At 68.1% G+C, this 27,384-nt stretch overlaps 10 protein-coding genes across 10 annotated transcripts; 4 read left to right on the top strand and 6 right to left on the bottom strand.

The window, feature by feature from the left end:
• Positions 1–45: 45 nt before the first annotated feature.
• On the bottom strand, positions 46–1,896 carry FA09DRAFT_340796 (hypothetical protein; the record flags this gene model as incomplete). Its single annotated transcript, XM_025744358.1, has 3 exons — positions 46–395; positions 460–505; positions 562–1,896. The coding sequence occupies 3 exons, from the start codon at positions 1,894–1,896 to the stop codon at positions 46–48; spliced, it is 1,731 nt and encodes a 576-aa protein (XP_025596138.1).
• A 747-nt stretch (positions 1,897–2,643) lies between these two features.
• Positions 2,644–4,320, top strand: FA09DRAFT_300778 (NIF-domain-containing protein; the record flags this gene model as incomplete). The annotated part of the gene is made up of 4 exons (XM_025740349.1): positions 2,644–3,162; positions 3,332–3,875; positions 3,928–4,085; positions 4,141–4,320. The coding sequence occupies 4 exons, from the start codon at positions 2,644–2,646 to the stop codon at positions 4,318–4,320; spliced, it is 1,401 nt and encodes a 466-aa protein (XP_025596137.1).
• Positions 4,321–5,888: 1,568 nt separating this feature from the next.
• FA09DRAFT_346970 (hypothetical protein) lies at positions 5,889–13,424 on the top strand. Its single transcript, XM_025744785.1, has 3 exons — positions 5,889–10,152; positions 10,217–11,187; positions 11,243–13,424. Exons 1-3 carry the CDS (start codon positions 6,138–6,140, stop codon positions 13,211–13,213), a joined length of 6,957 nt encoding a protein of 2,318 aa, XP_025596136.1. The 5' UTR covers positions 5,889–6,137; the 3' UTR covers positions 13,214–13,424.
• Positions 13,395–15,093, bottom strand: FA09DRAFT_331800 (hypothetical protein). The gene is made up of 4 exons (XM_025743182.1): positions 14,520–15,093; positions 14,282–14,460; positions 13,808–14,214; positions 13,395–13,754 (listed from the first exon to the last, which is right to left on the bottom strand). The coding sequence occupies exons 1-4, from the start codon at positions 15,033–15,035 to the stop codon at positions 13,432–13,434; spliced, it is 1,425 nt and encodes a 474-aa protein (XP_025596135.1). The 5' UTR covers positions 15,036–15,093; the 3' UTR covers positions 13,395–13,431.
• A 140-nt stretch (positions 15,094–15,233) lies between these two features.
• FA09DRAFT_346969 (hypothetical protein) lies at positions 15,234–17,505 on the top strand. The gene is made up of 6 exons (XM_025744784.1): positions 15,234–15,468; positions 15,530–15,844; positions 15,899–16,261; positions 16,318–16,694; positions 16,750–17,116; positions 17,170–17,505. Exons 1-6 carry the CDS (start codon positions 15,381–15,383, stop codon positions 17,367–17,369), a joined length of 1,710 nt encoding a protein of 569 aa, XP_025596134.1. The 5' UTR covers positions 15,234–15,380; the 3' UTR covers positions 17,370–17,505.
• Positions 17,506–17,699: 194 nt separating this feature from the next.
• FA09DRAFT_340791 (hypothetical protein) lies at positions 17,700–20,627 on the bottom strand (the record flags this gene model as incomplete). Its single annotated transcript, XM_025744357.1, has 5 exons — positions 17,700–17,889; positions 17,949–19,795; positions 19,856–20,002; positions 20,090–20,212; positions 20,274–20,627. 5 exons carry the CDS (start codon positions 20,625–20,627, stop codon positions 17,700–17,702), a joined length of 2,661 nt encoding a protein of 886 aa, XP_025596133.1.
• Positions 20,628–21,002: 375 nt separating this feature from the next.
• FA09DRAFT_127856 (hypothetical protein) lies at positions 21,003–22,824 on the bottom strand. The gene has a single exon (XM_025739066.1). It carries the CDS (start codon positions 22,419–22,421, stop codon positions 21,348–21,350), a length of 1,074 nt encoding a protein of 357 aa, XP_025596132.1. The 5' UTR covers positions 22,422–22,824; the 3' UTR covers positions 21,003–21,347.
• On the bottom strand, positions 22,537–23,277 carry FA09DRAFT_127930 (hypothetical protein). Its single transcript, XM_025739068.1, has one exon. The coding sequence runs from the start codon at positions 23,028–23,030 to the stop codon at positions 22,653–22,655; it is 378 nt and encodes a 125-aa protein (XP_025596131.1). The 5' UTR covers positions 23,031–23,277; the 3' UTR covers positions 22,537–22,652.
• A 19-nt stretch (positions 23,278–23,296) lies between these two features.
• Positions 23,297–24,297, top strand: FA09DRAFT_362525 (hypothetical protein). The gene is made up of 2 exons (XM_025745485.1): positions 23,297–23,937; positions 23,990–24,297. Exon 1 carries the CDS (start codon positions 23,378–23,380, stop codon positions 23,918–23,920), a length of 543 nt encoding a protein of 180 aa, XP_025596130.1. The 5' UTR covers positions 23,297–23,377; the 3' UTR covers positions 23,921–23,937; positions 23,990–24,297.
• A 78-nt stretch (positions 24,298–24,375) lies between these two features.
• FA09DRAFT_127919 (DNA/RNA polymerase) lies at positions 24,376–26,692 on the bottom strand. The gene is made up of 4 exons (XM_025739067.1): positions 26,404–26,692; positions 26,154–26,346; positions 25,045–26,095; positions 24,376–24,994 (listed from the first exon to the last, which is right to left on the bottom strand). The coding sequence occupies exons 1-4, from the start codon at positions 26,590–26,592 to the stop codon at positions 24,463–24,465; spliced, it is 1,965 nt and encodes a 654-aa protein (XP_025596129.1). The 5' UTR covers positions 26,593–26,692; the 3' UTR covers positions 24,376–24,462.
• Between the last annotated feature and the right edge of the window lie 692 nt (positions 26,693–27,384).

The raw sequence follows: 27,384 nt of genomic DNA, 5'->3' as shown, positions 1-27,384 counted from the left end.
CATAAAGGAGGGTGTGGTCGCGTAGACAGAGGAGAGGAGAGGCGACTAGACCAGTCGAGCAGTAGGAGCAGCAGGGGCAGCCGAGCCGGCGAGCGCCGCGCGGCGGTCCAACGCGCGCAGGCCCATCATTAGAGGGTCTTCCTCGACGTCCTGGCCGAAGCCGACGGCGCGGCTCACGTCCAGGTTGCGGCGCTGGCTGTTCGTCAGCGTCTGCAAGGCGTAGTCGCGCTTGCCGTATGCCGTGTTCCACGCGACGATGCGGTGGAGAGCGGACGACTCGCGGAGCTTGCTCGTCGCTTGCAGATAGGTGCGCACGGTGAGCGGCTGGTTCTGGCGCCGCAGCTCGCCGAATAACTTGAGCAGGTGAAACTCGTAGTGCTTCATCGTGCGAATAGCTGACAGGCAGAGCGCGTCAATCTTGGAGTGTGCTCAGCCGCATCCGGCTCACGGAAGACTTACTCATTTGGTCGGACGACAGAAGCGCATGGTCTCGCAGATCTGCGATCTGCGAACGGACTTTGCGTCAGCCCTAGGCCCGCGTCAGAGTGCTGAGATACTCACCACGCGGTCGACTGGAATGACAGTGTCGAGTCCCGAAGGGACAATGGTGGGCAGTGCCTGAACGAGGAAGCTGCGTGTGCCGAGGGCAGGCGGGGCCCGAGGTGCCTCGTTGTGAGTGGCGTTGGTCTTCGTGGCGGGCTTCGACGAGTTGGCCTTGTCCTCGGCTGCGGCACGCCTGGCTGCTTGCTCTGCGCTCACAGCAGCTGCTAGGCCGCCGGTCACAATGGCTGCGTCTTTCGCAGACGAGGACGGCGTGGCAGATGCGGCCTGCATCGGCGCTTTTGCAGAGCTGGCCGAACGGCCACCACTCCGCGAGGCACCGCTCGCGCCGCCGGAACTCGCACCGCCGCCGAAAGCCTGCTTGATGCCAGCGACTTGCTCAGGTTCGGCGAGGGCGTAGGATGTTAAACCGAACAGCAAGCACATCGGGCCCGTGAGCCAGAAGAAGGCCGCTGCGATGCGCTCCCCGAGTGCTTTTGCCGGCTTCACAGCTGTCTCCTCGACTAGCTGCTCGGAGAGGCGCAGCCCCTTCTCCGCGCTGACCTTGGCCATCACTGCCTTCTCGACCGCGGCCGATTGCTCCTTGACGCGCTGCTTGGCCGGCGCAGGCTCGAGCCGCGCGAGCGTGCGCGAATACATGGCCTCCTGGTTCTTGGCGTGCAAGACGAAGTCGAAGAGAGCGGTACGCAGGTCCTGGAGCGAGTCGTGGAGCGCTTGTGTGCCGGTGCGAGCCTCGAGCTGGCGACGCTGAATCTCCTTCATGGCTTCGCGATCGTGCTTGCGCTGCAGGCGCGCGTAGTGGCGATGCTCGGCCAGCGCCTTGACGGACTCCTTGTGCTGCTCCTCGAGGCGCGTCTCGAACGCCTTGACGGACGCAAGGTGCTCCTCGCGGCGGGTCTCGAGCGCGGCGATGCGCTCTTGGTTCGCCGCGACAGCCTCATGGAATTGCATCGCGCTCTCCTTCAGGCCTGCAGTGACGACGTCCCAGTCACGTTGAAAGTTCTGGTAGACGCCAGAGGCACTTCCGCCCGACCGCGACAGCGCGCCAGCGTTGTTCGACGGTGCCGGGCTGCCAGTGCTGGTCGACGACGGTAGAACGCCAGCATTGTTGTACGACGCAGGCGTGCTAGCGCTGACAGTCGGCGACGAAGCCCCAGCGGCTGACAGCCCAGGCGGCGGAGCGATGAGGTTGGGGCTCCAGTTGGACAGACTCGCGAGCGTGGGCGCCGTCGAGGCGAAGCCCCGCTGAGCAGGCAGGCCACAACGGTAGACCACACCTCGACGAGTCGAGCAGCCCTTGAGGCCGATGCGATGGGCAGTGCGAAGAGCGTTCATGAGGGAGGAGAGTGTGAGGTCGACGAAGGGACTGAGGTGAGGAGGGAAGTCAAAGTCGACGAGGCCTGCGTCTCTTATACCTCGTCAGAGCCGAGACGGCAGCGACAGGGTGCAGTGTAGCTGTCGGATCTCCATCGTGCTCGACCTGCGATGCTGTAGCGAACCGAGCGCACAGGGCCGCGCGCCCGCGACGCAGGGCTGACGCTCGGGCCGCCAGCATGAGCTGTCGCCGTCTATTCGTGCTCCTTCACCACGTGAGGGACAAGACAATCTCGGCGCATGACGGCTCGGTGTCCGAGCTCTCCGGTCCGCGCTTACGTCGGTGCCGCTGGCTGCTCAAAGCGGTCAGAATACCTCGTTGCTCGGCTCAGCAGCAGGACTGCTTGTCCCCATCCGTCCTTTGTCCACACTGGGCGCAGCGATATCTGCGTGCCGCGCTCGCAGCACCATCCGCCCGACGAATACGTGAAACTGAGCATTTTGAGAATGTCTTCACATCGCTCTGTGTGCGGTGCGTCTTGATGGTGGTGGTTGAGCGCCTCGAGAGCGAGCAGCTGGCGGACCGGCCCGAGGTCGTTCTCGCAGCACAGCGGCCTGCTCCCACGCGTCCCGCGCGAGAGAAAATCGCAGCGCCGTCCCTTGTCCTGCGTCAGCAAGAAGTACTGCCGACGACGACGAGCGCAGCACCGCTCTCACCAACACATTCTCTCGCCCTTCCGCATCGCTCGACTCCATACCCGTCGAGCCATGATCGCCGCGTCGCTGCTCCGCTCCGGCGCCGTGGCCCGGAGAGCTGCGCTGCGCCAGGCCGCTGCCGGTGCGGGCGCGCCTGCTCCACTTGCCGGTGACGCTGCTGCGCGCTCGCTCAGCAACAGCGCCTCGCGATGCGCTCGCGTGCCCGAGGACAAGGGCGCCGCGTCGCGGCCAGAAGAGAGCAGTGCATCCGCTGAGAAGGCGTCGGAGCCGCAGGCGGACGCAGCTGCGCCGCAAGCCGCACCGCCGGCGGCGCCACGAAAGGACCTGCGCCGCTCGACGAGCTTCGCCGACATCGACACATCGCTCGCCATGGCTGCTATTGAGGGCGAGATGGGAGGCAAGGGCGGCAAGACGAACGCCAAGGCGCGTGGTGCGCAGACGAGCCAGGACCGGCAGCGCAAGCAGACGGCACGCATCTTTGGCGTGCTCGGCCTGGTCGGCATTGGCGCTGTGGTGGGCAACATGGGCCGGGACTGGGAGACGATTGAGGAGCGGCAGAAGTACGGAGATGTGAGTCATCGCGAAGAGAGGTGAGAGGATGGGAGAAAGGGGAGAGCCTCGTTGCGCCGCTGTCAAAGGCGCCATGCTGGGAGCAGGAGCTCAGCTCGCAGCCCAGCACCTGCAGAAGAGCTCGTTCGCAGCTCTTTGATGCGCAGCATCTCACACTCCTTGCTTGCAGGACCCGTCAGCGCAGGGCTTCTTCGGGCGGGTGCAGACGCGCCTGCGCTCGATGTACACCTCTGTGAAGGACCCGGCATGGGAGAAGCTGCTGCCCGAGCCGCTGCCGTTCCCGTACCAGCGGCCGTACACGCTCGTGCTGGACGTCGACAAGCTGCTCGTCTCCTCGACGTGGACGCGCAAGGATGCCTGGCGGACAGCCAAGCGTCCCGGCCTCGACTACTTCCTCGCGTACCTCTCGCAGTTCTACGAGATTGTGCTCTTCACGCGCCAGCCGTTCTACATTGCCGGCCCCGTGATTGAGAAGCTCGACCCGGACCGCCGCTACGTGGCCTACACGCTCTTCCGCGAGAGCTGCAAGACGAGCGACTCGGGCAACGTCGTCAAGGACCTCAGCTACCTCAACCGCGACCTGTCAAAGGTCATCGTGCTCGACACAGATGCGACGGCGTTTGAGCTGCAGCCAGAGAACGGCATCGTGGTGAAGAAGTGGGAGGGCGACCCGAAGGACACGGAGCTCGTTGGCCTGATTCCGTTCCTGGAGTGTGAGTTGCCTGCTGCTGCCTCGCAAGACGCGCGCTAACTGATGCTTTGCAGCGATTGGCATCTACGGCATCGAGGACGTGCGGAGGCCGATCAAGAGCTACGAGGGCCTGCACATCCCCACAGAGCACGCCAAGCGGCTCGCGTCGACGCTGAAGGCCGACGAGGCGGACCGCAAGGCCAAGCAGTCGAAGCGTCTCTTTGGCGGCCTGGTGAGGCCGACATGTGCTCCACGCTCTGCAGCTTGCGCTGACATCACCTCTCCAGCGCGAGGGCGCCGGTGCCGCGCCGCAAAAGTCGTGGTACGAGTCGGAGCGGGAGCGCTACATGCAGGCCTTCCAGGAGGATCAAAAGTACTGGCGCGAGAACGGCGAGGCGATCCGCCGGCAGGCCAAGGAGGATCAGGAGCGACAGATCAAGGAGATGAAGCTCAGCGCCTGGGGGTGAGTTGCTCGTCCTGCATGCTCTGCTCGCCTGCTCACAGGCGCCTCTTGCAGTATGCTGACGGGCCAGGGCATGGCGCCGCCGCCGGGCCCAGAGGGTGCTGCTCCGGCGTCGTGAAGAGGCAAAGTCCGCACTGCCGCTCACTTCTGTACTCCTCTGTCACGCGATGCGCTGCAATACACCCACCACTTCGGACGATGTTCTGCGGGGTGATGGCAGACAGCGCTGCGATCGGGGCCGGGGCATTGTTAGCGCATTACTTCACGCCTCGGCCGAGCCGAAGCCGTCGCAGCTGTCGCAGCTGGTCCTTCTCGGACAGAGGAGTGCGGCGCCGGTCTCAGGCGTTCAGGGCTCAGCCGCGGCTTCGGCGTCGGGATCTGCCTGGGTGCTGCTGCGGCTGTGCTTTGCGGCGTCGCGGACAAACGGCGGACGCCGGAGCCGTTGGTGTGGCGCCTCTTGCTGCTCGACAGCCGATCGACGCCGTTCGCGGACTGGCGGGCCCGCTGCGGCGCTGCGAGATCGCCAAACGAGGCGCGGGCCAGCAGGAGAGCTGCACTGCTGCGCTGCAGCCGCGGCGCTGCGCTGCCGGGTGCCGCGGCAGAGCGCAGGCGAGCCGCCTGCGCCTGGACACCCTCGCGGCACCTCGCTGGACATCCGCCGCAGAGTCGTGGCTCTCGCAAAGCGCAGCCCACGGCATCTCGTGGACGTGAGCTCGCCTCTGTTGCGGCTCGCAGCTGCCGATCAGCGCCCTCGTCGCTGTGTGGGGCGAGGAGAGCCGCCGGCCCGGCCCCTGAAGCACCCTGAAGCGCCGGAGCGCTGCACTTTGGCCGATTCGCCATTCGCCCATCGTGCCTTCCTCGTCGCTCGCCCTCTCTCTTTGTCCCGTCGCAACATGGCTGGCTGCTGGTGTGCTGGATGCTGCGCTCCGGAGCCGGCGCGGCGACTGCGGAGCGCGGCTGCAGCGCCGGAGCTGCTCTGGCGGACGCCGCGCGCGTCAAGGTGCAGCAAGAGGCGGCTGCGCAGGATGCAGACGCGGCGCTGCTGCGATCTTGGGACGGAGGCCTCCACGCGCTGGTGCTGGTGCTGCGCCTGCAGCAGAACGCTGGCCCTCCTCGGCGCGGAGGCCGGCACGCAGATCCTCTGCGGGAGCAAGAGCAAGCGTGGAGCGCTCAACCGCACTTCGGCCGCAGCGGGCAGCGCAGCGTCTCTCGGCTCTTGCGCGCCGTAAGCGCGGCGGCGCCAGGGCCCGCGCCGCGTGCGCCGGGGTGCAGGGCCGCCGAAGCCGCCGCAGCGTGCGAGAGCAAGGCGCTGCCGCAACGACTGACGCTGAGCGCTGGGTCTGCGCTCTGCTGTGCTGCTGCGCATCGGGATGCCGGACGCTGGATGCGTGCAGCAGCAGCCCAGCAGCGCCGGAGAGGAGGACGGAGCGGATGCGCGATGGCAGCGCTCGAGAAGGCGCGCGGCGGCGAGGGCGGGCAGGGTGCAGCGATGCGCGGCGCCGGCGGCCTGCTGCAGCTGCTGCCTGTCACCGATGCAGCTGGCCGCCTGCAGCAGCAGAGCCCGCTCCAGCCCGCAGCCGCTCCTTCCTCCTCTCCTCACCACCTCCCTCTTCGCCGACGAAGAGCGCCGCAGTCGCTGTCCCGTGCTGTGCTGTGCCGCTCCCTCGTACGACTGTCCGTCCCTCGCAGCCTGCCGCACGTCGCTCTTCTGTCTTGCCGGCGCCTATTCATGCCCCTGCAGCACGCCTATCCTTAGCCCGGCGTCGAGCGACGACTCCTTCCACCCCGCATATCCCTTGCCTAGCGGCGGCGCTCGCCAAGATGCCGCGCGGCCACTCCATCCTCGACTCCATCCTCAACCGGCCGTCGCAGACGTACACGGCGGACCCTGAGACGCCTTCGCGCAGCCGCGCGCCGTCGCGTGCAGGATGGACGGCGCCGTCGGACCTGCCCAATGCGCCCGGCTCGCCCAACATCCTCTCGGGCTCCATGTTCAGCCGCAAGAGCGGCACCGTGGGGCGCTCCTCGCGCGCCAACTCCGTCGCCGGCGGCGGCAGCTTGCGCAACTTTGGGCGCAGCTTCGGGCGCGGCCGCTCCAACAGCGTGCTCGACGACAACAGCAGCACCATTGCCGGCAGCGTGGCCGACAGCAGCATGGGCCGCAAGAGCCGCTGGTGGGACGCGGGAAGCTTGCGAGGCTTTGGCCGCAGCAGCCGCGCGCCGAGCATCGCCGGCGACAGCATCTTCAGCGAGCCCGAGCCGGCCGCTCCGGGCGCCTGGGACAAGAGCATGGCCGGCATTGGCGCGGGCACAAAAGTGCGGCAGGCGCCGCGCAGTGACTTTGGCGGCTCGCCGACTGCGGGCGTGCCTCGCTCCGGCAGCAGCAGCATGCCGCCGCTGCCGCGACACGATGCGCAGGCGCTGCGTGCCATGAACGCCAATGCCTCGCCTGGCCGGCTGCCATCGAACGGCGTGGCTCCGCTGGGCAAGCAGGCGCCGAGCCTCGTGCGTCCGTCGCCGTCGATGCCGCTCGGCAGCAGCCCATCTGCCATGGGCTCGCAGGCAGGCTCAGTCTCGGGCTCCGTGTCGGGACGCTCGAAGCGTCTGAGCGCCGTGTCGAATCCGAATCTCGCTGCAGCTGCCGCTTCTGGCTCTCCGGTCCGGAAGCGCCACGGCAGCGGCGGGCCTGCGACCTCGTCACAAGACTGGAAGGCCTTCATCAACAGCATGAACGGCACGGACACGGCGCAGGCGTGGGAGGGCAACAGTCTGGCCGCAGTCGCTGCACGCGCTGCGTCTCCGGCGCCGCCCGCTGAGCAGTTGGCCCGCCGGCGGAGTACTGCTGCGGCGCGAGTGCAGAAGGAGCTCGAGCAGGACGCGCTGTACGAGCAGACGCAGCGCGATCCTGGCGTCATCCACCAAGACCTCATCGCGCGCGCTGCGCAGCAGGTCATCGGGCAGAGCCTTCCGCCGCAGGAGCGGCCCGTCAGCGAGGCGCTCGTGCCGGGCAGCTTGCGGCCCGGATCTGTCATCCTCGACCCCGCTTTGGCAGTCTCGCAGCCGCCTGCCTCGGCCGCACTGCCGACACATCCGCTCGATGCGCAAACCCTTGCGCTGCAGCAGCATGCGCAGGCCCTGGCGCTCCAGCAGCACGCGCAAGCTCTGCAGCACCACCTGCCGCCCGGCAGCCAGTCTGCGCTGCAGCAGCACACGATCGCGCTCCAGCAGCACGCGCAAGTCCACGCGCAGGCTGTGCAGCAGACGATGCCCCAGGTCGCTGCGCAGGCAGAGCCGCCGCGCAGCATGTCGCCGCCGCCTCGCGCCATGTCGCCGCCGCCGCGTGCCATGTCTCCGCCTGCGCGTGCCATGTCTCCGCCTCCGCGCGCCATGTCGCCACAGCCGCCGCGGCCGATCTCAGCGGCCTCTCTGAATCGCGACCTTCCGCCAACGCCGCCAGACGGCGACTCGTCGGGCACGATCGAGAGCGGCAGCGACGAGTCGAGCGAGGAGGACTCGAGCGACGAGGAGCGGCAGATGCTCGACGTCGTCGCCGAAGAGGAGGAGGAAGGCAGCTCCAACGCCGGGCACGAGATGCGGCCGCACCTGCCCTCGCCCGTCAAGCACTCGGCCTTCGAGTCGGCGATCCGCAAGAGCGACGTCAGCGGCTCGTCGCAGGCCGCCGGTGCGCAGCGCGCAACAGCTGTCACGCCTGCTATCAGCGTCGACGGGCCGGTTCGTGCTGCAGCGGACGACGAGGACAGCTCGAGCGACGACGAGTCCATCATTGCCCCTACGCGCAGCGCCGATGCTGACGCGCCGCTTGCGGTCACCGCGCTGCTCAGCGCCAAGCAAGGCGTGGCTGGCGCGCCGGGTGCACCCTCGGCGCGCTCGCTCGGCGCATCCTCGAAAGTGCGCATCGCGCCGGAGGCGCTTGGCGCAGATGGCAGCGACGACGACGCAGCATCGGACGACACGTCGCGGGGCGCGGCAAGCACGCGCCCGCCCACGCTGCGCCGCCGCCTGTCTGACCTCAGTCTGGGCGGCTCGCTTGCCATGAGTGCGATGCTGCGCGGCTCGGTGGCTGGCGGCGCGTCCCGCACGGCGTCGTCGCGGCGCATGCGAATGCGCGACTCGGACTCGGACTCGGCCGGCGAGGGCGGCTCAGGCGACGACGCAGAGCTCAAGGCCCGGGCGCGCGCTGATGCGGATCGCCTGCGCAACCTCAAGGTCGGCGATGACTTCTTCGGCGAGAGCCTCACTGGCCTCCTCGACCGCTTCGGCACCGCGAACTACTCGGACTCGACGATTGATCGCCTCGGCCTCGACCTCTCTGCCGCCAAGAGGCAGGCGATGGCAGCTGGTTCCGCCACTGCAGCCGCTCCTGCTGGCAGCTCCACTGCTGGCGCGTCCGACGCGATGATGCAGGTCCGCCAGGAGCGTGCAGACGCCATTGCTGCGGGCTCTTCCGGCGCGGCAGAGACGCGAAGCCTCGAGAGCGCCCTTGCCCCGAGCATTGCGGCCGCCTGGCTGCTCGGCATGGCTGCCGACGACAACCAGAGCATGCGCAGTCGCCGCAGCGCTGCGAGCCGGGCGCATCGCCGGGAAGAGTCCGGCGCCAGCGCCGTCTCGGCGTCGTCCTCAGCAGACAAGACGTCTACTGCAACGCACACGGGCCGCTTCCGCAGCCTCTTCTCGTCCACTCCTCGGGGCGGCGAAGCTGCTGCGCCCGTGTCGCCGCCGCGTCGGCAGAGCATCATGGACAGGCCGCGTGCCTCGAAGCCGCCGCAGCCCGAATCGCTCGGCGGCCTGCCCATCTCGCAGGGCAGGCTAGAGGCCGACTCGCCGTCTAAGCCCAAGCTCAAGGCGTCTGGCGAGGATCTGCGCAGCACGCTGCCCGCCAGCATGTCGTCGGCACTGCTGGCCTCCCCGACCCAGCGCACGAGCTCGCGCCTGTCATCGAGCAGCAACAGCTCGACTCCCGCCTCGCCCGAGGCCACGGCCTCTGCGACGCTGAGCAAGGACAAGCCTGCGCCGGCAAAGTCGGCCCTGAAGCCGCTGCGCCACTCCAAGTCGCTCGCCGACACGCTCTTCTCCTTCGGCCCTTCGAAAGAGGAGAAGGAGGAGAAGCGCGAGAAGAAGGCCAAGGCGAAGGCTGCCTCGTTCGCCAGCGGCAAGACTGCCGGCGGCGAGGTGCCTGCCAGTCCGCCGTCGGCCTGGGCCAAGAAGGACAGCAAGATCGCGAAGGCCGAACGCAAGGCTGAGCGGCAGAGTGCGAAGGCGGCCAAGTCTGTCGAGGCTCCCAAGCCGGTGAAGGCTCAGAAGCCCGTCGAGACGCCGAAGCAAGTGGACGCTCCCGCTGCCATCGTGGCTGCCACGGCAGTGCCCGCAATCGTGGTGCCGGCTGTGGCAGCCTCGAGCGCTCCGGCAGCAGCTGTTGCTCCTGCGGTCAGCGCGGACGCGCCGGTACGGGACAGGCCATTGCTGCTTCCTCGCTCGACCTCGATCGGGCCAGTCTCGCCAGGCATGTCGGAGACGGACGGCGAGGAGCGTTGGGAGTCGGCCGACGAGGGCAACACGCCGTTCGCAGAGGACGACGAGCGGCCCAGCTGGCTCTCTCCCTCGCCGAACCGCGCTTCCACAGGCTCGTCTGAGCTGGACGCTCTCTCGGCCCCTACCGGCGCGCTGCCGTCGCTCAGATCCGAGTACATGGACGCTCGTGCCGATGTGTCTGACGGGACCATCAACGGCGACGACTCGCTGGCCTCGAACGGCACGGCGACGGGCATGACCGAGTCGCACTTCTACACAGTCGGCGATCTGGCGGCCGCCGCGCAGAGTGAGTCACGCACACCGGAACGCCGTGCTGGCTTGTGAACTGACCGCCGCCTCTCCGCGCACAGCTCCCGAGAAGGCTGCGTCGAGTGCTGCGACGAACGGCACGTCCATCTCGCATGCGCCCGTGCCAGTCGTCGCCCAGCGCGCCCCTCTCATGGACGACGAGTCCTCCGGCTCGGACGCCGACTCGGAAGACGAGAGCGACGACGACGTCGCGATGCCTCCCAGCACGCGGACGGCGAACGCAGCGCCGTCGATCGCACGCGAGGCAGCACTCAGCCCGCCTCCGTCGTCCGAGCTGTGGTCCGGCTCGAGCGCGGCAAGCACCGTCTTGTCGACGCCCGGCGCCTCTGACATTCTCGTCGAGCGCAAGCCGCTGGCAGAGCGCCGCATTGACTCGTCTCCCTCGCGCGAGAACGGCTTCCAGCTGCCGGGGCCGGAGAAGCGTCTGCCCATGCCGCCGGCGCCGAGCTTCGAGGACAGCGTCGCCATGCCGCCGCTGCACGACGATGCCACTCCGCTGGCCGTGCCGCGCGGCGAGCCCTCGTACGGCTCGGTCATCACGCCGCGCGGCGACCGCTCTGAGCCGAGCTTCGGCGCAGCTGTGGTGAACGTCAACCTGATTCCGCCGACGCCGCCAGCTCTGGAGACGCGACCTTCCTTCGGCGCTTCGCGCCCGCCGGCAGACGGTGTCGGCTCGCTCGCCGAGGACGCCGAGGCGCCCGCGTCGCCGGCCGGTGCTATGCAGCGCTCTGCCAGCCAGCGCTCGAAGAAGGGCGACTCGCTCTCGCGCTCTGCTTCCACGAGCACCGCGAAGCGCGCTTCTGCGCCGCCCGCCGGCTATCAGCTCTACCAGGGCAAGGGGCTCAGCCTGCCGCCGGGCATGTTCGCCACGACCGTTGCCAGCTCGTCGCAGCGCCGCTCCAGCGTGACCTCGGACACGACTGCGATCATCCTGCCCGACGACACCGTCCCGCGGCGCAAGAAGAGCAAGAAGAGCTCCAGTAAGAGCAAGTCGGGCTCCTCCAGCGCAGCGGTAAGTGCATGGTCCGCCAGTCCGACTTTCTGTCGCTCACACTTCATCCCTACAGCAGGCTGGAGTGCCCCCCGTGCCTCTTGTGCCCGAGCAGCTTCGACGAGGAAGCGACGCTGGATCTGACTTCGGCTCCAACGCTTCTGCAGCACACTCGATCTCGCGCTCCGCTTCTCCGACGCTCAGTGTCTCTGCGCCAGGCTCCGTCGTGTCCTCTGCGGCGGGAAGCGCGGTGTCGAGCACCTTCTCAGAGGCCTCATCCTCGCGCGGTGGCCTGCAGCCCAACCAGCCACGCAAGATCCGCACGCTCTCCGCCGGACCGAGCGGCCAGGCGCGGACGGCCGTGATGTCCGCCATCAGCGAGTGGGAGAGCAGCCCGATCAGCCTCAGCCCGCACAGCGGTGCACCCAGCCCTGGCTCGCACTCGCCGCGTCGTCTCAGCGTCGCCGAGAGCCCGTACATGGCGCAGGACCCAAGCCAGATGAGCCCCTACGCCCAGAGCCTCAGCTCGTACTCGATGGTGTCACAGAACCTCGGCACGGCCACGCGCAGCAACAGCAGCATCGTCAGCGGCGTCACCCCCGCCATGGTGCGCGATGCGCCGCTCGGCTCGTCGACGGACACGTACCTGCCAGTGCCGCGCTCGCGTCTCAGCGTCGACGGCCGCAACTCGCCCGCGCTGCGCATCGACGCTTCGCCGGGGCCGATGAGCCTGGACGGGCACTCGCGCGGGCCATACGCCGAGTCGTTCGTCTCGCGAGACTCGAGTCCTTCTGCATCGCAGTCGGCAATGAGCCTGCCGTCAGTGCCCGTCTCGTCGTCCGCGTATCGGCCGCGCGACCCGATGCGCGCCAGCAACACGATCGACGACCGCCTCTACGCGCGCACCACGATGAACACGATCTCGATATCGAGCGGCGCCTTCCGCAGCCCGAGCCGCAGCGGCAAGCGTGCCTCGATTGATGCGACGCAGGGCACTGGTGCCGTCACTGGGCGCGCGTCCATGGACGCCCTGCCGGAGCAGCTGCAGGAGGATCTGGCGAACACCAAGATGGCGCTCACGGCGCACACGCCGCCGCCGCGCAAGATCAGCTCGACGCAGGTGCTGTGCCAGATCATCGCCGTGTCCATCGACGAGCTCGACCGCATGCTGCTGCGCGAGAAGGTGCGCACCGAGTCGGCGTACGGCTTCGTGCCCGGCCGCAGCTTCTGCGGCCGCGTCATGGAGACGGGCTGGGAGGTGAAGCGCATGCGCAAGGGCGACATCGTCTTCGGCCTGCAGTCGAGCCGCAAGTGCGGCGCGCTCGCCGAGTTTATGGTCATCCAGCAGGACCTCGTCGCCAAGGCGCCCGAGGACTGCCTCACCACGGAGCAGATCGCCGCGCTGCCGTCGACGGGCGTCATGGCGTACCAGCTCATGACGAACCACGCCTCGCAGCTGGCGCGTGGCGCGCGCGTGCTCATCATGAACGCGCACGACGGCATCGGCCTGCTGACGATGCAGGGCTGCGCGCCGCTGGGCCTCATCATCGTCGCGCACTGCCCCGAGAGCATCTCGGACGGCGTCGCCGTGTGCGAGGCCAACGGCGCGCACGAGGTCGTCATCGGCGAGCCGCTGTGGGCGCTCAACTCGCTGCACGAGTCGAGCTTCGACCTCGTCATCGACACGATCGGCGGCCGCCGCATGTACGACGCCGCGCGCCGCATCCTCGCCAACGACGGCCAGTTCGCCACGTGCTTCGGCGACGAGCACAACACGGCCAACCCGAACCTGCGCTCGCATCTGCGCTCGCTCAAGCGCAGCTTCTTCAAGAAAGACCGCAAGAACATCGGCTACGAGTGGGTGGGCGCCGACCAGGGCGAGGACTGCCGCGAGGCCCTCGAGGCCGTGCGCGCGGCCGCCGAGGCGGGCGACATCTGCCCGCGCCTGCGCTCCATCCTCGCCTTCTCCGACGCCCCGCGCGCCTTTGACGCCGTCATCCGCGGCGCCGACGAGGAGCCGGGCGCCATCGTGGTGCGCGTCTCCTGAGCAGCGGCGCTGCACTCTCCTTCTCCCACGTCTCCACCTCGCCTCGCTCCCCTAATCTTCCGCTGCCCACGACACGCTGCTCTCGCCCTCACGTGCTTCTCCCTAACGCTATTTGTCTCTCTGGAGCACGTCGCGCAGTCGCCCAGCCGCCGCGCCAGTCCCTCCCGTCACGAAAATGCAACGCTGAGCTGGATGAAATGCTTGCATGTCTGTCGCCGTCATCGCCGTGGGCTCGCCTCCGCCAGCGCCGGACTGTTGCGGCCGCTCTGCGGCGCGCCGCTCGCAGGCCGGCGCACAGACGACTTGCGCTGCGCGCTCATGCTCGTGTGTCGCCGATCGCGTCCCGAGCCAGCGCCGGCCAGGCGACTTGCGGCGCCGGCGACGAGATCGCGGATGAGGCCGTTGTACATCTCCGAGTCGGCGGCGTGCGACTCGCGCAGCGTGAGGTGGTGCGTGAGCAGCAGGCTCGCTGACTCGGTGAGCGCGTTGAGCTCGGCCTGCACGGATCGCAGATACGGCAGCGACTGCAACGTGAGTTGATCTAGGGCCGGCATTCGTGAGCCAACGTCAGCGCACGCTTGCAGACACACTCACCCTCGGTAAGCGCGACCAGCTCCTCCGCTCGCGCAACATCGAGCTGCGGAGCAGGCCCCAGTCCGAGCTCCTCCCTTCGGTGTGCAGCCATCCGCTCCCGCTTGAGCCCTGACGCCGGGCTGGCGCTCCGCGGCGTGGCAAGAGAGCTCTCGCCGGGGCCCTTGCCTGCGCCTGGACCCCCAAGCTGGCCGCCAGCAGGGGCGGACGAGGGTCCCGCGGCTGGCCGCCCATTGTCGAGCGTGAGCGCCAGCGGCGGCAGTGCGCGGGCGCGAGAAGATGGAGCCGCGAACTCCTCGAGGTTGATCGGCACGCCGAGCGCAATGAGATGCGATCGCCGCGTCGTCGACCGCTGATAGTCGACGGGCCGCAGCTTCGGCACGACGGTGAGCATGTCGAACATGGCTTGGCTGAGGCACGGCAGCGGACATCAGCGCCGCGGATTTTCCCGACTGACCGCTACCACGGGCGACTCACTTCCGTCCGCTGCGCACAGTGTGGCCTTCCCGTATCCGTTCTGTACCGAGAGCGGCTGCTGCTCCATCGTGGTAAGGGTACGCTGAGCCTTGCTCAGACGGAATGGGCGGCGACAGGATGCTCCTGATCTGCGCGGCGAGATCTGAAGCGGTCGAGGCGGACGTCACTTGCAGTGGCGTCTGATAGCAGTCAGGCGTGAGCCATCACTCCTTCTCGCTTCGCACTTCCGGCGACTCACCAAGCTGGCATCTGCCGGCGGCTGGGCTGCGGGCAGAGGCGCCGCTTCTTGCTCTACAAACGCCGGAGCACCCTCGTCGAAGTCACCAAAGTCACCGAAGTCGTCGTCGGCGTCGCCATTCACCGCTCCCGAGGAAGGACCGGCGACGTCTCCAAAGCCATCAAAGTCGTCGTCTGCTCCGCCAGCGCCAGCGTCAAAGCCATCTGCCGCTGGCGCGTCGGGCAGCTGCGCGGCCTCAGTGGTCGGCGACGGAGCGGCCGAGGCAAACTCGTCGAGCTCGGCATCGCCGCGCGCCGACGAGGCCGACGAAAGCTGGCCTACAGCGGGCGCGGCGTCGTCTGTGACGGCGAGTGTGCTGTCTGCGGCGGCCGTGGATGACGCAGCCGGGGCCTCGTCGTCGGCGCTGCCCCAGGCATCAAGGCCGTCGTCAAAGAGACGCGACGGATCGCGCGGCGGCGCCGGAGTGGGGCCGGCGTGTAGTGCTGGCGCCGGATCGGCCCACGGATCGTCGGCCATGGGGAGCGAGCGCTGCGCGGCTGTGCGTGAGGTGAGCGCGGAGAGGGAGATGCGTGCAGGAAGGAAGCCGGCTCGGTGCGGGCCAGGCGCGCGCGAGCCTGCAGTTCGTGGCGTGCCCGGCCCGTGCGCGGTGCACCTCCTTGCTGATGGCCAGCTCGACGATGTGCAGGTGCCAGCCGGCTTGCCTTCCGGCCTCATCCTCAAGCACTCAATGACCAGCCCGCGCACAGCCGCCGCCGCCGCCGTCGTCCGATCCTCTGCACCACCACCGCAGCTGCGCTGCCCATAGCTGCTGCGTGTGCCCTCGCTGGCTGAGCGCCGCTCCGCTGCGCGCCCCTTGCCAGCATGCGCACCGTCGGCGCCGTGCGCGGCCCGCCGCATCTGGCGCTGCCTCTTCTCACTGTGGGGGCGCTGGGCACGCAGGCCGTCTGGTGTGAGTAGCTGCTGCACACGTACACAGCCCTGCCGGCTGCTGACGCCTCGTGGCCGAGCAGCGCTGGAGCTGGCCTTCGCGCCGCCGTATCTGCTCTCACTGGGCATGTCGCGCGCCGCCATGGCCCTCGTCTTTCTCGCCGGGCCCATCTCGGGCCTCGTGGTGCAGCCGCTGGTCGGCGCCTTCTCCGACGCCTGCACCTCGCGCTATGGCCGTCGGCGTGCCTTCATCGCTGCGGGCACGGCGGCCACGAGCATCAGCACGCTCTGTCTCGCTTGGGCTCGGCCCATCGCAGGGGCTGTCGGGCTCGGAGACGCTGGCGCTAGACTGGTCGCGATCATCAGCATCTTCGGGATAGACTTCTGCGTCAACGCAAGTGAGTGCCGTGTCTGTTATGCTGATGATCGCTGGCTCATGCCTGCCCGTACAGTCAACGCGCTTGACCGCGCTCTGCTTCTCGACCTCCTACCGCCATCGCGGCAAGCAATTGCGCATGCATGGTCAGCACGGCTAGCTGGCGTTGGCGCACTGCTTGGCTACCTTGTGGGCCAGTCAGACTTCAGCAGCAGCGCCAGCGGCAACGCAGACGAGGCGCAGCTGCGCGGCACGGCCGTCATCACTGTCTTCCTGCTGTGTTCGACGCACCTCGTCACTTGCTGGGCCGCTGACGAGGCGCCACTGCGTTCGTACGGCGGTCTGCCGGTCAAGAGACAGATACAGGCGGCGGTCAGTGAGCTGCGACAGGCGGCCAAGTGGCTGCCGCCGCCGATCCGCTTCATCTTCTACATTCAGTGTGAGTGCAAGGCTGGCCTGAACCTCGTCGGCTCGCAAGCTGATCGAGCTCCGCAGTCTGGGCTTGGGTCGCCTGGTTCCCGTTCCTCACTTACACCTCAGCATACCTTACGTCGCTCGTCTCGCTTCGGCCACTGCCTCGCACCTCCGTCTTCGCCGACCCAGCAGACGGCACGCCAACACGGACAGCCGCCATGGTGCTGGCCACGCACGCGTTCCTCTCGCTCGCTGCAGCAATCGGGCTGCCGCCGGCGCTGCAGCGATGGGCACCAAGCGCACTGCCTTCGCTGTGGGCCGCCAGTCTCGCGCTGCTCTCGGCACTGCTGGCCGGAATGGCTGTCGGCGGCGTGATGGGCAACAGCATCAGTGTGGCCATCTTCGTAGCGATGACGGGCGTGGCGTGGGCCGTCACCATCTGGGCGCCGTTCGCCATCGTGAGTGGCAAGCACGCCGCTCGCTTGATGCACGACTGACCTCTTGGCCTTGCAGCTCGGCGTCCTGATCCAGCGCACCGTGCCGCATACCAGTCTGTCCTCCGCATCACGGCCATCGGTGGTGGAGCTGCCTGCACGAGGGACAGCTGCACCGCAGAGCGCCGAGAGAGAAGGCCTGCTCGACGAGAGCGAGCGAGCTGCGAGGGCCAGCGAGGATGAAGGCAGTGATGCAGGCGATGTCCTAGCATTTGCGCCCGAGGCCCAGGTGCACGAGCCTGCGCACGATCAGTCAGGCACCGTGCTTGGGCTGCACAACGTGAGCGGCCTAGGTCGGCTTCCATCTTACTTCATGTCTGACAGCGTCGTCTCGCAGGTCGCGCTCGTGCTGCCGCAGTTCTGTGTCACCCTGCTTAGCACGATCAGTGAGTGTCTTGCGGCCGTTTGTGGCATCAATGCTGACCCCACTGCCGCCCAGTCTTTGCTCTGGTGGACCCTGGCCGGTCATCCCTGCCCGTGCACTCGGACACAGCGTCGGCGGCGGCCGAGTCCGTCGTCAAGGCGAGCGGCATCCGAGCGTACGCAGCGATCTACTTCGTAGGTGCCGTCTCGACGGGCTACGCCTCGCTGCAGTGCTTCAAGTTCGCACGGCTCCACGCTGGCGATCTGGCAACGTGAATGAAAAACAGTCACTTTGAAGGAACAAGCGACGTACAGACGAGCAGCGAAAGGGGAGGACGTGCGGCAGGGGAGATATGAAGCAAGCAATGTACGAGGGTGAGGCCCTGTGCCGGCACAGCGGCGGGTAGCGGGGAATGATGTGTGTCGTGGAAGGATGTGGTACGAAGCATGGACAAATGAGTGGACGAGCGCGCGACTTGAGTGGACGGAGCGAAGGCAGAGTGACAGAGCAAAGGGACGTGAGCTAAACTAGACGGCCGTGAATAGAGCGTGAGAGTGTCGTAGACGTGATTTGGGATGCTGCAGCCTGGCGAGGCAGGCAGAGCTTTACTCGTAGTCGAGATCGACGCGGACGATGCGCTCGAACTCGCGTGCGATGTCCTTGCGCAGACGGAAGCGCTCCGGGTTCGTCTCGCGCATCTTGGCGTCGGAGAGCAGCAGGAGCTTCTTGACGCGGTTGACGAGGCCGCGCGGGCCGTCGATGGGAATCTCGAGGGCGTCGTAGCGGTGGACGTATCTGTGCAAGGAACGGCGCGTGAGCTTTGTGCTGAACGGCGAGAAGAGGTCGAGACGCACCGCTCGAACTTGACAAGGTCTGCGGCGTCGAGCTCGTCGCGCAGACGCATGTACAGGCGGCGGTGGGCGCTGCGCCGGTCCTCGTCTGACTGCGGACCAGTGGGCTGGTTGGCTTTGCGGCCGTCGTCGCTGCCCGACACCGAGATGGCGACGTCGGACGCGTCCTGGAAGCCGCTGCTGGCCGAGGTGGAGCGGCTGATAGGTGCACGCGGCTGGAGGTGCGGCGCAAAGTGCGAAGGAGCATGAGGCTGCTCGGCCTGCTGTTGCTGCGCCTGCTTGGCAGCCTCGTAGCTGCGGGGACGCGACGGCGGCGACGGCGTCTCGCGTCCGTCGGTGGCGCCGTTCGACTGGTCCGGCCACGAGGCTCTGGGAGCCTGCTGCTGCCGCAGGTCAGCGCTGCGCTGGTGCACAAGCGATTGTGCTCCGCCGCTGACGACGCGGAGCGCGACCGGCTCGCTGACGCTCGTGGGGAACGAGTCGCGCTGCATGCTGCTGCCCGGACGAGCGACCGGGGGCGCATGGCTGACGGGGCCTGCAGTCCGCGTGCTTGCCATGCTCATGACGCTTTCGCTGCGGGATGCCGCGGCGGCAGCGAGCTTGGCGGGCAGGTCCGAGAAGATGTCGTCCTTGACCATCGGGATTGCGTCGTGCACGCTGGCACTGCCGGCGCGGCTGCGACCCGAGCGCGAGCGGGCACGCTCGCCGGTGCTGACGTTGCTCATGCGGCTGCCGGCGCGGGACGGCGGCTGCACCATCGGCGGGAAGCCGTGGCCGAGGTCTGCCATGGCGGCGGTCTGACGCTCCTGGGCCTGGATGGCTTGTAGCTGTTGCTGCTGGCTCAGGCTGGTGCGGCGCAGCTGCTTGCGTGCCTCGAGAGCGCCGGCGAGGTACTCTCCGGTGACTGCCACGTCGCTTGCCGTCGAGCTGTTGCCACGGCGTCTTGCCGCCTCGGTCGGCGGCGGTCCACTACCAGGCAAGGCAAGGCCGCTGGCGTGCTGGACGAGGCTCGGCAGGCTAGCACTCGCGCTGACACCGACTGCGCCGGCGGTCTGCTGTGCGAAGTTGCCGCTGCCGACGTTGGTGCTGCGACGCTTGGGCGCCGTTGCGCCGCTGCCCTCGGTGCTGACGTGGCGCTTGCCCGTGCGACCAGGGCTCGGCGGCTGCTGGCCTTGCTGCGCGTAAATGGCGGACGGAGCGCTTTGGGAGTTAGGCATGCCTGATTGAGGCGCGTTGACGAGGGTGTGTGTACCGGTGGGGCCATGCGACGGCTGGCGGACACGACCGCTGAACGAGTCCGTGTCCTGGTCCATCGGGCCTTCTCGCGACCTGCGCGAAGCGTCGCGCACATGGCTGTTGCCTTGACCGGGCCACGACGAGCGTGCGTCGGCGAGCATGGCATCTGCGTCGCGGCGGGCAGCGTCAAGCACGTCGCTGCCGATGCCGCTCAGATGGCTGCCGGCGTTCGAGACGCTGCGATCCCGGTGGGCGAATGTGCCGCTGACATTTGTGAAGCTCTGGTGCTCATCGACGAGCGATGCCAGCTGGCCCAGCGGCGTCGGCGGACGGAGGTCTTGTTGCTCGCCGAACTCAACAAGGCCGTGCGACATGTTGATGAGGTTGCTGCTGCACCAGGGAATGGTCATCTCGCCGAGACCTGCCTCGCCGCTGCCCTCGATTGACGTCGACATCGACATCGAGGAGGAAGCGGCCAGAGGCGACGGCGGCTGGTAGCGGTCCAAAGCAGACGCCGCGCGAACATCGCGCTTGCCCGACGACGGCCCTTGACCGGCACCGTGGAGGTCGCCGCCCGAGCTGCTGTGAGCAAGTCGAGCCTGCGAGACAGCGAGCTAGAAGATGGGGTTGGTGAGCGACGATGCCGCCGAGCTGAAGTCGCTGGCAGCACTCACACGCTCAGACAGCCGGCGACGGTCAGCCTCACGGATGTGGGCCTCCTCGCGCAGGGCGATGTTCTCGCGCTCGAGGCGCTCGATGACGCTCTCCTGCTGCGAGTTCAGACCGCGTAGAAGGCGCGTCTCCGATGCGAGGGCCTCGGCCTGCGGCAGACGATGGACGGTCAGCTTTGGTCCTTCGATGCGGCTGATGGAGAGCGCTCCGAATGAGAGGCCAGGACGCCGACTCACCTGAGCACGCAGCTTGGCCGCGAAGCGCTCCCACTCGCGGCACTTCTTCGCCAGCTCGTAGTACTTGGCGCTGAACTCGTAGTACTTGGCCGAGAATGCCGACTGCAGCGCCTCGAGGCCGAACTGTGTGGCGCGGACGGTGAGCATCGCGGTCTGCATGCCTGCCTGTCGCTGGTGGACTCACGCTCTGCTCAAAGGCCTCGGGCGGGTCGAGCACGCCCGGCGCGACGTTCTCGGCGCCGCTGGCCTGGAGAGGCTCGCCGTGCATGGGCTTGTGGCTCATGTCTTCGCTCGCGCGAGATGGCAGGTGGCCGGCGACCTTGGTTTCGCTGGCGCTCGACGTCTCGCGGCGAGCCTCGCGCTCTCTTCGCAGCTGGGCGCGGAGCGAGGTGTTGTTGCCGCTGCCGCCGAGCTGCGGAGCGTGGCCGCTCGACGTCAGAGGAGCGACGGGCGCCGAGGTGTTGCTCGAAGACGGCACGCGGCGCACGGCCGTGAGCTTGGCGTGGTCCGTCAGGTGCACGACCGTCGAGCCTGACATGTGGGATGGGCGCCGAACGGTCGAAGACATTCAGCAGAGAGAACGTCGACCGATGCCGGCGAGTAGGGAGAGGACTGGCAGAGCGTATGATAGGAGGCTGGGCGAGACGAAATAGGCGGGGAGAGACGAGGCAATGAGCAGAGTAGACGGTAGTGGTGTGACAGGGCGCGGCGACGAGCGAGCAGCGAGCAGAGGAGAGGGAAGAGGCAAGCGACGTGCGCAGATGTTGCTCTTCTTGCCGAGGCGCTTCCTTCGCGCGGCGGCGGGGACCTGCCGGCGTGCGGCGGGCTCCTCTCTGATGAGGTGACACAAAACCGTGCGGCTCGAGACCAACACCTACGCGGCGAGAGCCGGGCAAGGCAGGCACGCTGCGGCGAGCAGGCTCGCACGAGAGATTCGGGCGCGTGTCAGGCACGAGGGTGCTTTTGCAGAGCAGCAGCAGAGTGCGTGTGCGGGTGAGGGCACTGTGGAGAGGGTCGGATCCGAGGGTCCGGTGGTCGGAGCGGATGCGAGAGGCTGCTGCGGCGTGGTGTGGAGTGCGAGAGCGGCGGGCTGCGGCGTGGAGACTCGGCCGGGAGGTGTGAGAGGGGCGCGAGTGAGGAGTCGAGTGAGCAGAGGCGAGGTCGTCTCGAGCCGTCTGAGGATCGGCGAAGGCGGCCTATATAGACTGAGCACGGGGCAGAGCGGAGCGACAGCGGCGGAGCAGGTTCGGGCTCCAGATCAGACGAGGCGAGAGACGTGGCTGGATGGCAGCTGCGAGACGGCGACGACGAGAGGAGAGCAGCGAGGCAGAGCAGAGAGGCGACTCGACGAGAGAGGTGAGCGGGAGTGAGGGACAGAGTGGGCCTCTCGAGGCGAGCCAGCCATGTCATATACCCTTTCGCGGCAGCCGAGCAGCATGGAGATCACATCCTGTCTCGCTGCCGGCCGCGGCCTCGCGAGCACGGACCGGGCCGCCGTCGAGAGCGAATCGCGGCAGCATGATGAGCGCTCGTGCATGGGCCTGCAGCAGGCGTGCATGTGCCAGCGCGGGCAGGCAGCCTCCCGCTGAGCTGTGGCTCGGCGGACAGATGAGCCGGGCGGCGGATGCGGCACACGCGGGACGGGTGATGGCGACAAAGGGTGAGTCGGGTCGGCAGCGGGCGCGTCGGCAGCGCAGCTCGTGCGCGTGATCCGATGCCGAGGTGTTGGTCTCTGGCCCGCTACAAGCTGCAGCCTGCGGTCTCTCTGCTGCGGTCTGCCTGCTCGCGCGCCGCCGTGTTCCCCTCTGTCCCAGCATCGCAGCAGCCCGGGGCCGCGGCAGCAGCAGCAGAAAGGCAGCCTTAGCATGCAGCATGCTGCACCTCTGCAGATCATCACGCCTCCCGCGGGCACTTCTTCTTCGCGCGGCCGCTGCCCCGACGCGGCCGTGGGCCACCATGCCCTTGCCGCTGCAGCGGCGGCTGCGGGCGAGGGCAAGATGCCGCCCTGGCGCCGTGACAGCTGCGAGAGGCAGATGGCCCCGGCGGACGCCTCACAAATCCGGGCACCGCCAAGCCGCTCGGCGGCGCAGCAAGGAGCGCATGCCGGCACCGACCCTGCGTCTGAGGTTGCGCTGGAGGACGAGCACCGCCGTCCTTTGTCGCTGCCGAGGCCCGCGCGAGGCAGCATACAGCCAGGTGTGGAGTGGCGAGCCGTCGCGGCACAGCTGGACCTATCAAGTGCGAGGCTGCTGAGCAGCGGTGGGGGCTCCCGACGGCGCATCCGAGCTCCAGCAGAGGAGCTACGCTTCCTTGGAGCGCTGATCGTCGGCATTGCAGGCTAGGCGCTGCGCTGAGAGGGCGTGATGCTCGCTCGCCGCCGCCGAGAAGCACACACGCGATGCGGCGCATGCTGCCGCTGTTGCTGCGGCGCTGCTGCATGCGGCTGCAGCTTGCCGGGCCGCAGCCGCAGCCGACGCCGTGCCGCTCGGCCGGGCCCCAGAGGCGCAGCTCGCCGTTCCGGAGCCGCGCAGCACCGACGCACACGACGCCTCTTCCTTTGAAGTCACGCTGCTGTGCGTCCCGCCCTTGTCCCGCGCCTGCAGCAGCACCCGCAGCGCCGGGCTGTGGCGCACGGCAGAAACAAGGGAGCCAGTGCCGCATGCGACGCCCCTTGTGTGCCTTTTGGCGAGAGGCATGCGCATGGCGCCCGACGACAAAGGGGAGAGCGGGGCCGAGGGGGCGAGGCGAGGGTGCCCGATTCCTCGATCTGTTTGGATGCGCCTCGGCCGTTGGGCGGAACGCAGCGGCGCATTACACGTGGGCCGCGCCAAGCGGCATCGCTGAGCGGCTGGTGCAGGAGAGGTGCTCGCAGCGGCAGGAGCGCTTGTGCTGCGCTGAGCGGCTGCATCGGCGGAAGCAGACGGCAGAGGCGTGCGTGCATGCCTCCGCAGCGTGACAAGCAAGGCGCAGCACGAACTCGCAGCGACGATCACGAGGTGGCGCCTTGCATGCGGTGATCGTCGAGCGGAGGTGCGAGGGTGCCGCCGCCGAGAGCCACACCTCTGCCGTCGGCGTCGGCGTCGGCGTCGGCGTAGCTGCTCGCTGCATGGCTCGAGCGAGGGCGAAGGGCGATCATCTATGTGTCTCGCTCTAAGCTTAAAGCGCTCGACGTCGGACCCTCTCGCACGCCCCGCCCATGCGCGCTGCGGCACACGCATACGGCGGCACAGCCGGTCTGCGCATGAGCGACCGGGATGCCCGCGCAGCAACGCGGATCATCGTGAGCGCATGGAGCCCCTGGCATCGGGTGATGGTGACCAGCACGCTGTGGCAGAGGCGGCCGCAGCAGCGCGAGCGGGTCACTCGCGGTCGCCGGGTCATTTCCAGGACACAGACAGTCGCCCGGGATCTGGCACGAGAAAGGCCGCGCCGGGTGCTGCCAGCGAGTTGCTGCACGCTCGCACGCCGTTTCTCATGCAGCCGAGGGCCGCAGCCACCCGCAACGTGCCGCAGCGAGGCCCGTCCGCTGCCACTCACCTCAGACCGGCGGCGAGACAATATTGGTGTGAAACGCGGCGCTGCTCGGCGTCACCCGTCGGCGTGCGGGCGAGACCGACACCTCCGCCGGCGTGGGAGTTGGTTGTTGGGACGCAGCGCAGGAGGTGGACGCGCCTGGGCCGCACAGACGCGGCTTGCCACGTGACGCTGGCGCAGCGCTGCGTCATCCGCTTCTCCACATGGACCCTAGCCCCCCCCGCACCTCGACCGCCCAGGCCAAGCACACACCTCCTTGCGTCCGCACCACCACCTCACACAAGCAACCATGTCTGAGCAGCTCTCTTCCGCCGGTGAGCACGCCTTCGCAGCGCTGCGCTGCGACATCGCTGACCCCCTTCTCAGCTGGCATCACCGCCGGCCACGCCAAGTACGCCCAGGGCGCCGCGTCCGAGACGATCGGCAACGTCACCGGCTCGGCCGAGTGGCAGCAGTCGGGCGCCGACACCAAGGCAGCGGCCACCGAGGAGATCCGCGAGGCCTTCAACTCGGCCCCCGACGCCCAGGCGCAGGGCGGCGTGCAGGGCAAGGCCGCTGAGCTCGCCGAGAAGGGTGAGTGCTCCTGCGTGTGCTGGCGGCAGGCCTCCGCGCTGACCACCTTCGCAGCCTGCCCGCAGACGGGCGACGGCGTCGGCTCCGCTTGAGCATCAAGCACCACTCTCAGCAATAACATCTGATCCGCTCAGCGCAGCCGCGAAGTCTCCAGTCGCAGAGCCCTCTACAGCGTCGCCGCTGCTGACAGCGCGCCGGAGGTATCGAGGAGGAAGCTTGGCATCAGGGTATCATTTGAGGTGTGCGAGCTTGCTCTAGAGGTACGCTCAGGGTGATGTCGAGCCGCGAGCCTCGTGCCAGCGCCTGTGCTCGTAGACGAGACGAGCGGGCAGGGAGATGCCGCACGAGGGCAGCGGACAGTGCGCCAAGTCGTCTTGCTCGGCGTCGTCATGGTCGGACGCTTCTTCGGCTTCGGCATCGGGCGCGCCAGTGGCCGGCCACATGGCGTGGTCGTGCAGCAGGTACGGCGGCGTGAGAGCGCCACAGACGAGGCACGCTACCTGCTGCGTGGGCCGAGTGTCGTCGAGGTCGATGCCGTGCTGCGCCGCCACCTCAGCGCGAATGTCTGCGGGCAGCGAGAGCAGGAACTCCATGTCGATGCTCTGGCGCTGGGCGGTGCGAGCCTCGGCAGCCGCCAGCCATGATCCAATGGCCCTCTCGGGCGGCACGGTGCGCAGCTCGAAGGCTGCGATGTTGAGCAGACGCACCGGAGCGCCAGGCTTGCACATGAGGCGCTGCAGGCCTTCGAGGGTGCGCAGCAAGGCAGCGTGGCGAGCTTCGCGCGTCAGAGTCTCGTCACTGAGGCACAGTGTCAGCGTAGCGCGGTTAAGCACACGTACACGACTCACAAGAGCTCGACGGGCATGGCCGTCTGCCTGCTGACGCGCGAGCCCCAGCCGCCGCTCATGGTGCTGAGCCTCAAGCCGGCCGGCCAGCGCATCCATGGCCCGACCTCGCCGTCATCAATCTGCTCGTAGCACCGCACGAGCGGGCCGCCGCCTTCGCCCCAGGCCGGCCGATCGGTGCGCACAAAGCGCGGCGCCTTGCTCTCCTTACCGCGCAGCTCGAAGTCGAGGCGGCGCATCAGCGCGGCTGTCAAGGTGCTGAGCGCAGAGGCGGGCGCGCCGGTCGGCGCGTAGGTGTCTTCAATCGAAATCGTCGAAGGGAACTCGGGAGCATGCACGACGGACGTCGAGTCCTGGCCCCAGAGCGCCGCCCAGAGCCGCGGGCCTGCAGTGCCGAAGGCGTGGATGAACGCCTGCCGGTCGATGCGCTTGCGCACCTCTGCCGTCGTCAAGCTGCTAGCGTCTGCCGGGTGTTGCTCGGCAGAAGGTTCACTGCCGCGAGAAGCAGCAAGAGCATCCGTGATGCGCTCGACGATCGACGAGCCGAAGCCGCCGAGCGAGCGTAGTCGCCGTTTGGCCACGTATGCGGCGTAGTCGCGCGGATCGCTGGGCGCGAAGAGAGTCTGCTGGGCAGGCTTGTGCGCTGCTCCTGCAAGCTTGGCCAGAGCCTTGTTCGGCGCGATGCCGGCGCTGGCGCTGAGCGACATCTGGGACTGGAGCAGCTCTCGCAAGTGCGCGGCGAGATAGGAAGCGATGATGAAGCGCAGACTCGGCAGAGCAGAGTCGACATGGCCCGTAGCTGCTGTTGCTGAATAGTGAAAGCCCGTCGACGACGCTGCGTCACCCTTGAGCGCAGCATGCTTGCCCGGGAGAGAGAACCAGCGCTGGCCGTCGGCGTCAGCGGCAGGCCACGCATTGAGGTGCCCGTCGATGAGCGCCGTCACGTCCATCCAGAGCTCGTCCATGCCCAGCTTCTCTACCGGCGTGGCAGGGCCGAGTGAAGTCGAGACGAGGCTGAAGACCTTGCGACTGGTCGCTCGGAAAAAGCTCAGATCTGCAGCCGGCGACGTGAGCTGCCTCGCTTGCTGCAGTCATTCAGCATGGCGACGCACCTTCGCCGTCGACGAGAATCAGCGCTGGACACCTCTCGATCGACTCTGTCACTCGTCCGAGCTTTGCACAGCCGAGCGCCCGTGCCTCGTAGGAGACAGTCGCCAGCAGACCCTTCTGCTTGATCCCGACAGGCTTGCCGATCAGGTCTGCGTCGCGCAGTCGAGAGGCGCCGACGTAGAACGCGTCCAGGTCCTGTCAGGCGACGACGATGAGTGGTGAATGAAAGACTGAGGACATGACGAAGCGTACCAGGTGGATGATGATGCGGCCAGGCGGTGCCTCGAGCGGCAGATCAGGAGGCAGAGCAGTCTGCTCTTCAGCAGCGCGAGGATCCCTCAGTGCAGCCGTGTCTCGAGTTGGCAATCTGTTACCGCCCGGCACAACCGAGGCCCGACGCCAATCCTGCAGCCCATCTGGGCCTTCGCTGCTTAGTGCCATCCTCCATCTTTCTCCTGCTTGACTTGCGGGTCGTTGAGGTGTGGTCGAAGGGAGTGCCGCAGAGCGGGCGCCGCCTCCACACCTCGCGCCCCAAGGCGAGTTCTCACGGGTCGAGGCCACGTGACCACCTTCTCGCCGGCCACGCTCTGTTCCTCCGACAGGCCGAGAAGGAGCTCAGACCAGATCTGGAAAGCCTCTTGATGTCAATAGAAGGCTCATCAGTCTGTCAAAGCCCACGCAAGATGCCCTGCGGCCGTATCCGGGGGCACGGCAGTCGGCGCGCCAGGCGACGGGGTGACGCGTGTGCGACGAGACGGCCGATTTTCGCCCTGAACCCACGTCGCGCTCTGCCCAACGCCGCGCGCTGCTCACACGCAAGCGGCGCGGCAGGCTGTCAGGGGCGCGTGACCGTGCCGCTGCTGCACAGCCAGCCCGCTGCAGCGCCATCGCAGCCGTCTCGGACGCCGACAGCTGTCGGACAAGGGATCAGACGGGCCATCGCTCGCCTTTGTCGCAGCTGAGCGAGGCGAGAGAGCGTCAGGTGCTGTCAAGACGTGCTGCGCTGCCTCTGAAGGTCGTATTGCGAGGTACGCGCTCTCTCGCGCAGCGTGCCGGCGCGCGCGGCAAGGAGGTGCTTGCCGCTGCGCCCGGGCCAGCATTCAGCCTCGGAGCCGCAGCGCGAGATTGAGCTCGGCCCCTGAGAGGCTGCCGCAGCGCAGCAGCAGCTAGACATCGCCCTGCGATCGCACAAGAGGCGCGCTTGCTCGTCGTCACGGCGAGGCCAGAGCTCGC

The sequence above is a fragment of the Tilletiopsis washingtonensis genome, assembly GCF_003144115.1.
Source record: "Tilletiopsis washingtonensis strain MCA 4186 unplaced genomic scaffold FA09scaffold_20, whole genome shotgun sequence".
In the NCBI taxonomy this organism is placed as follows: Eukaryota; Fungi; Basidiomycota; class Exobasidiomycetes; order Entylomatales; genus Tilletiopsis; species Tilletiopsis washingtonensis.
Note: the sequence above shows the minus strand (reverse complement) of the source record. Positions and strands in the feature narration are given on the sequence as shown.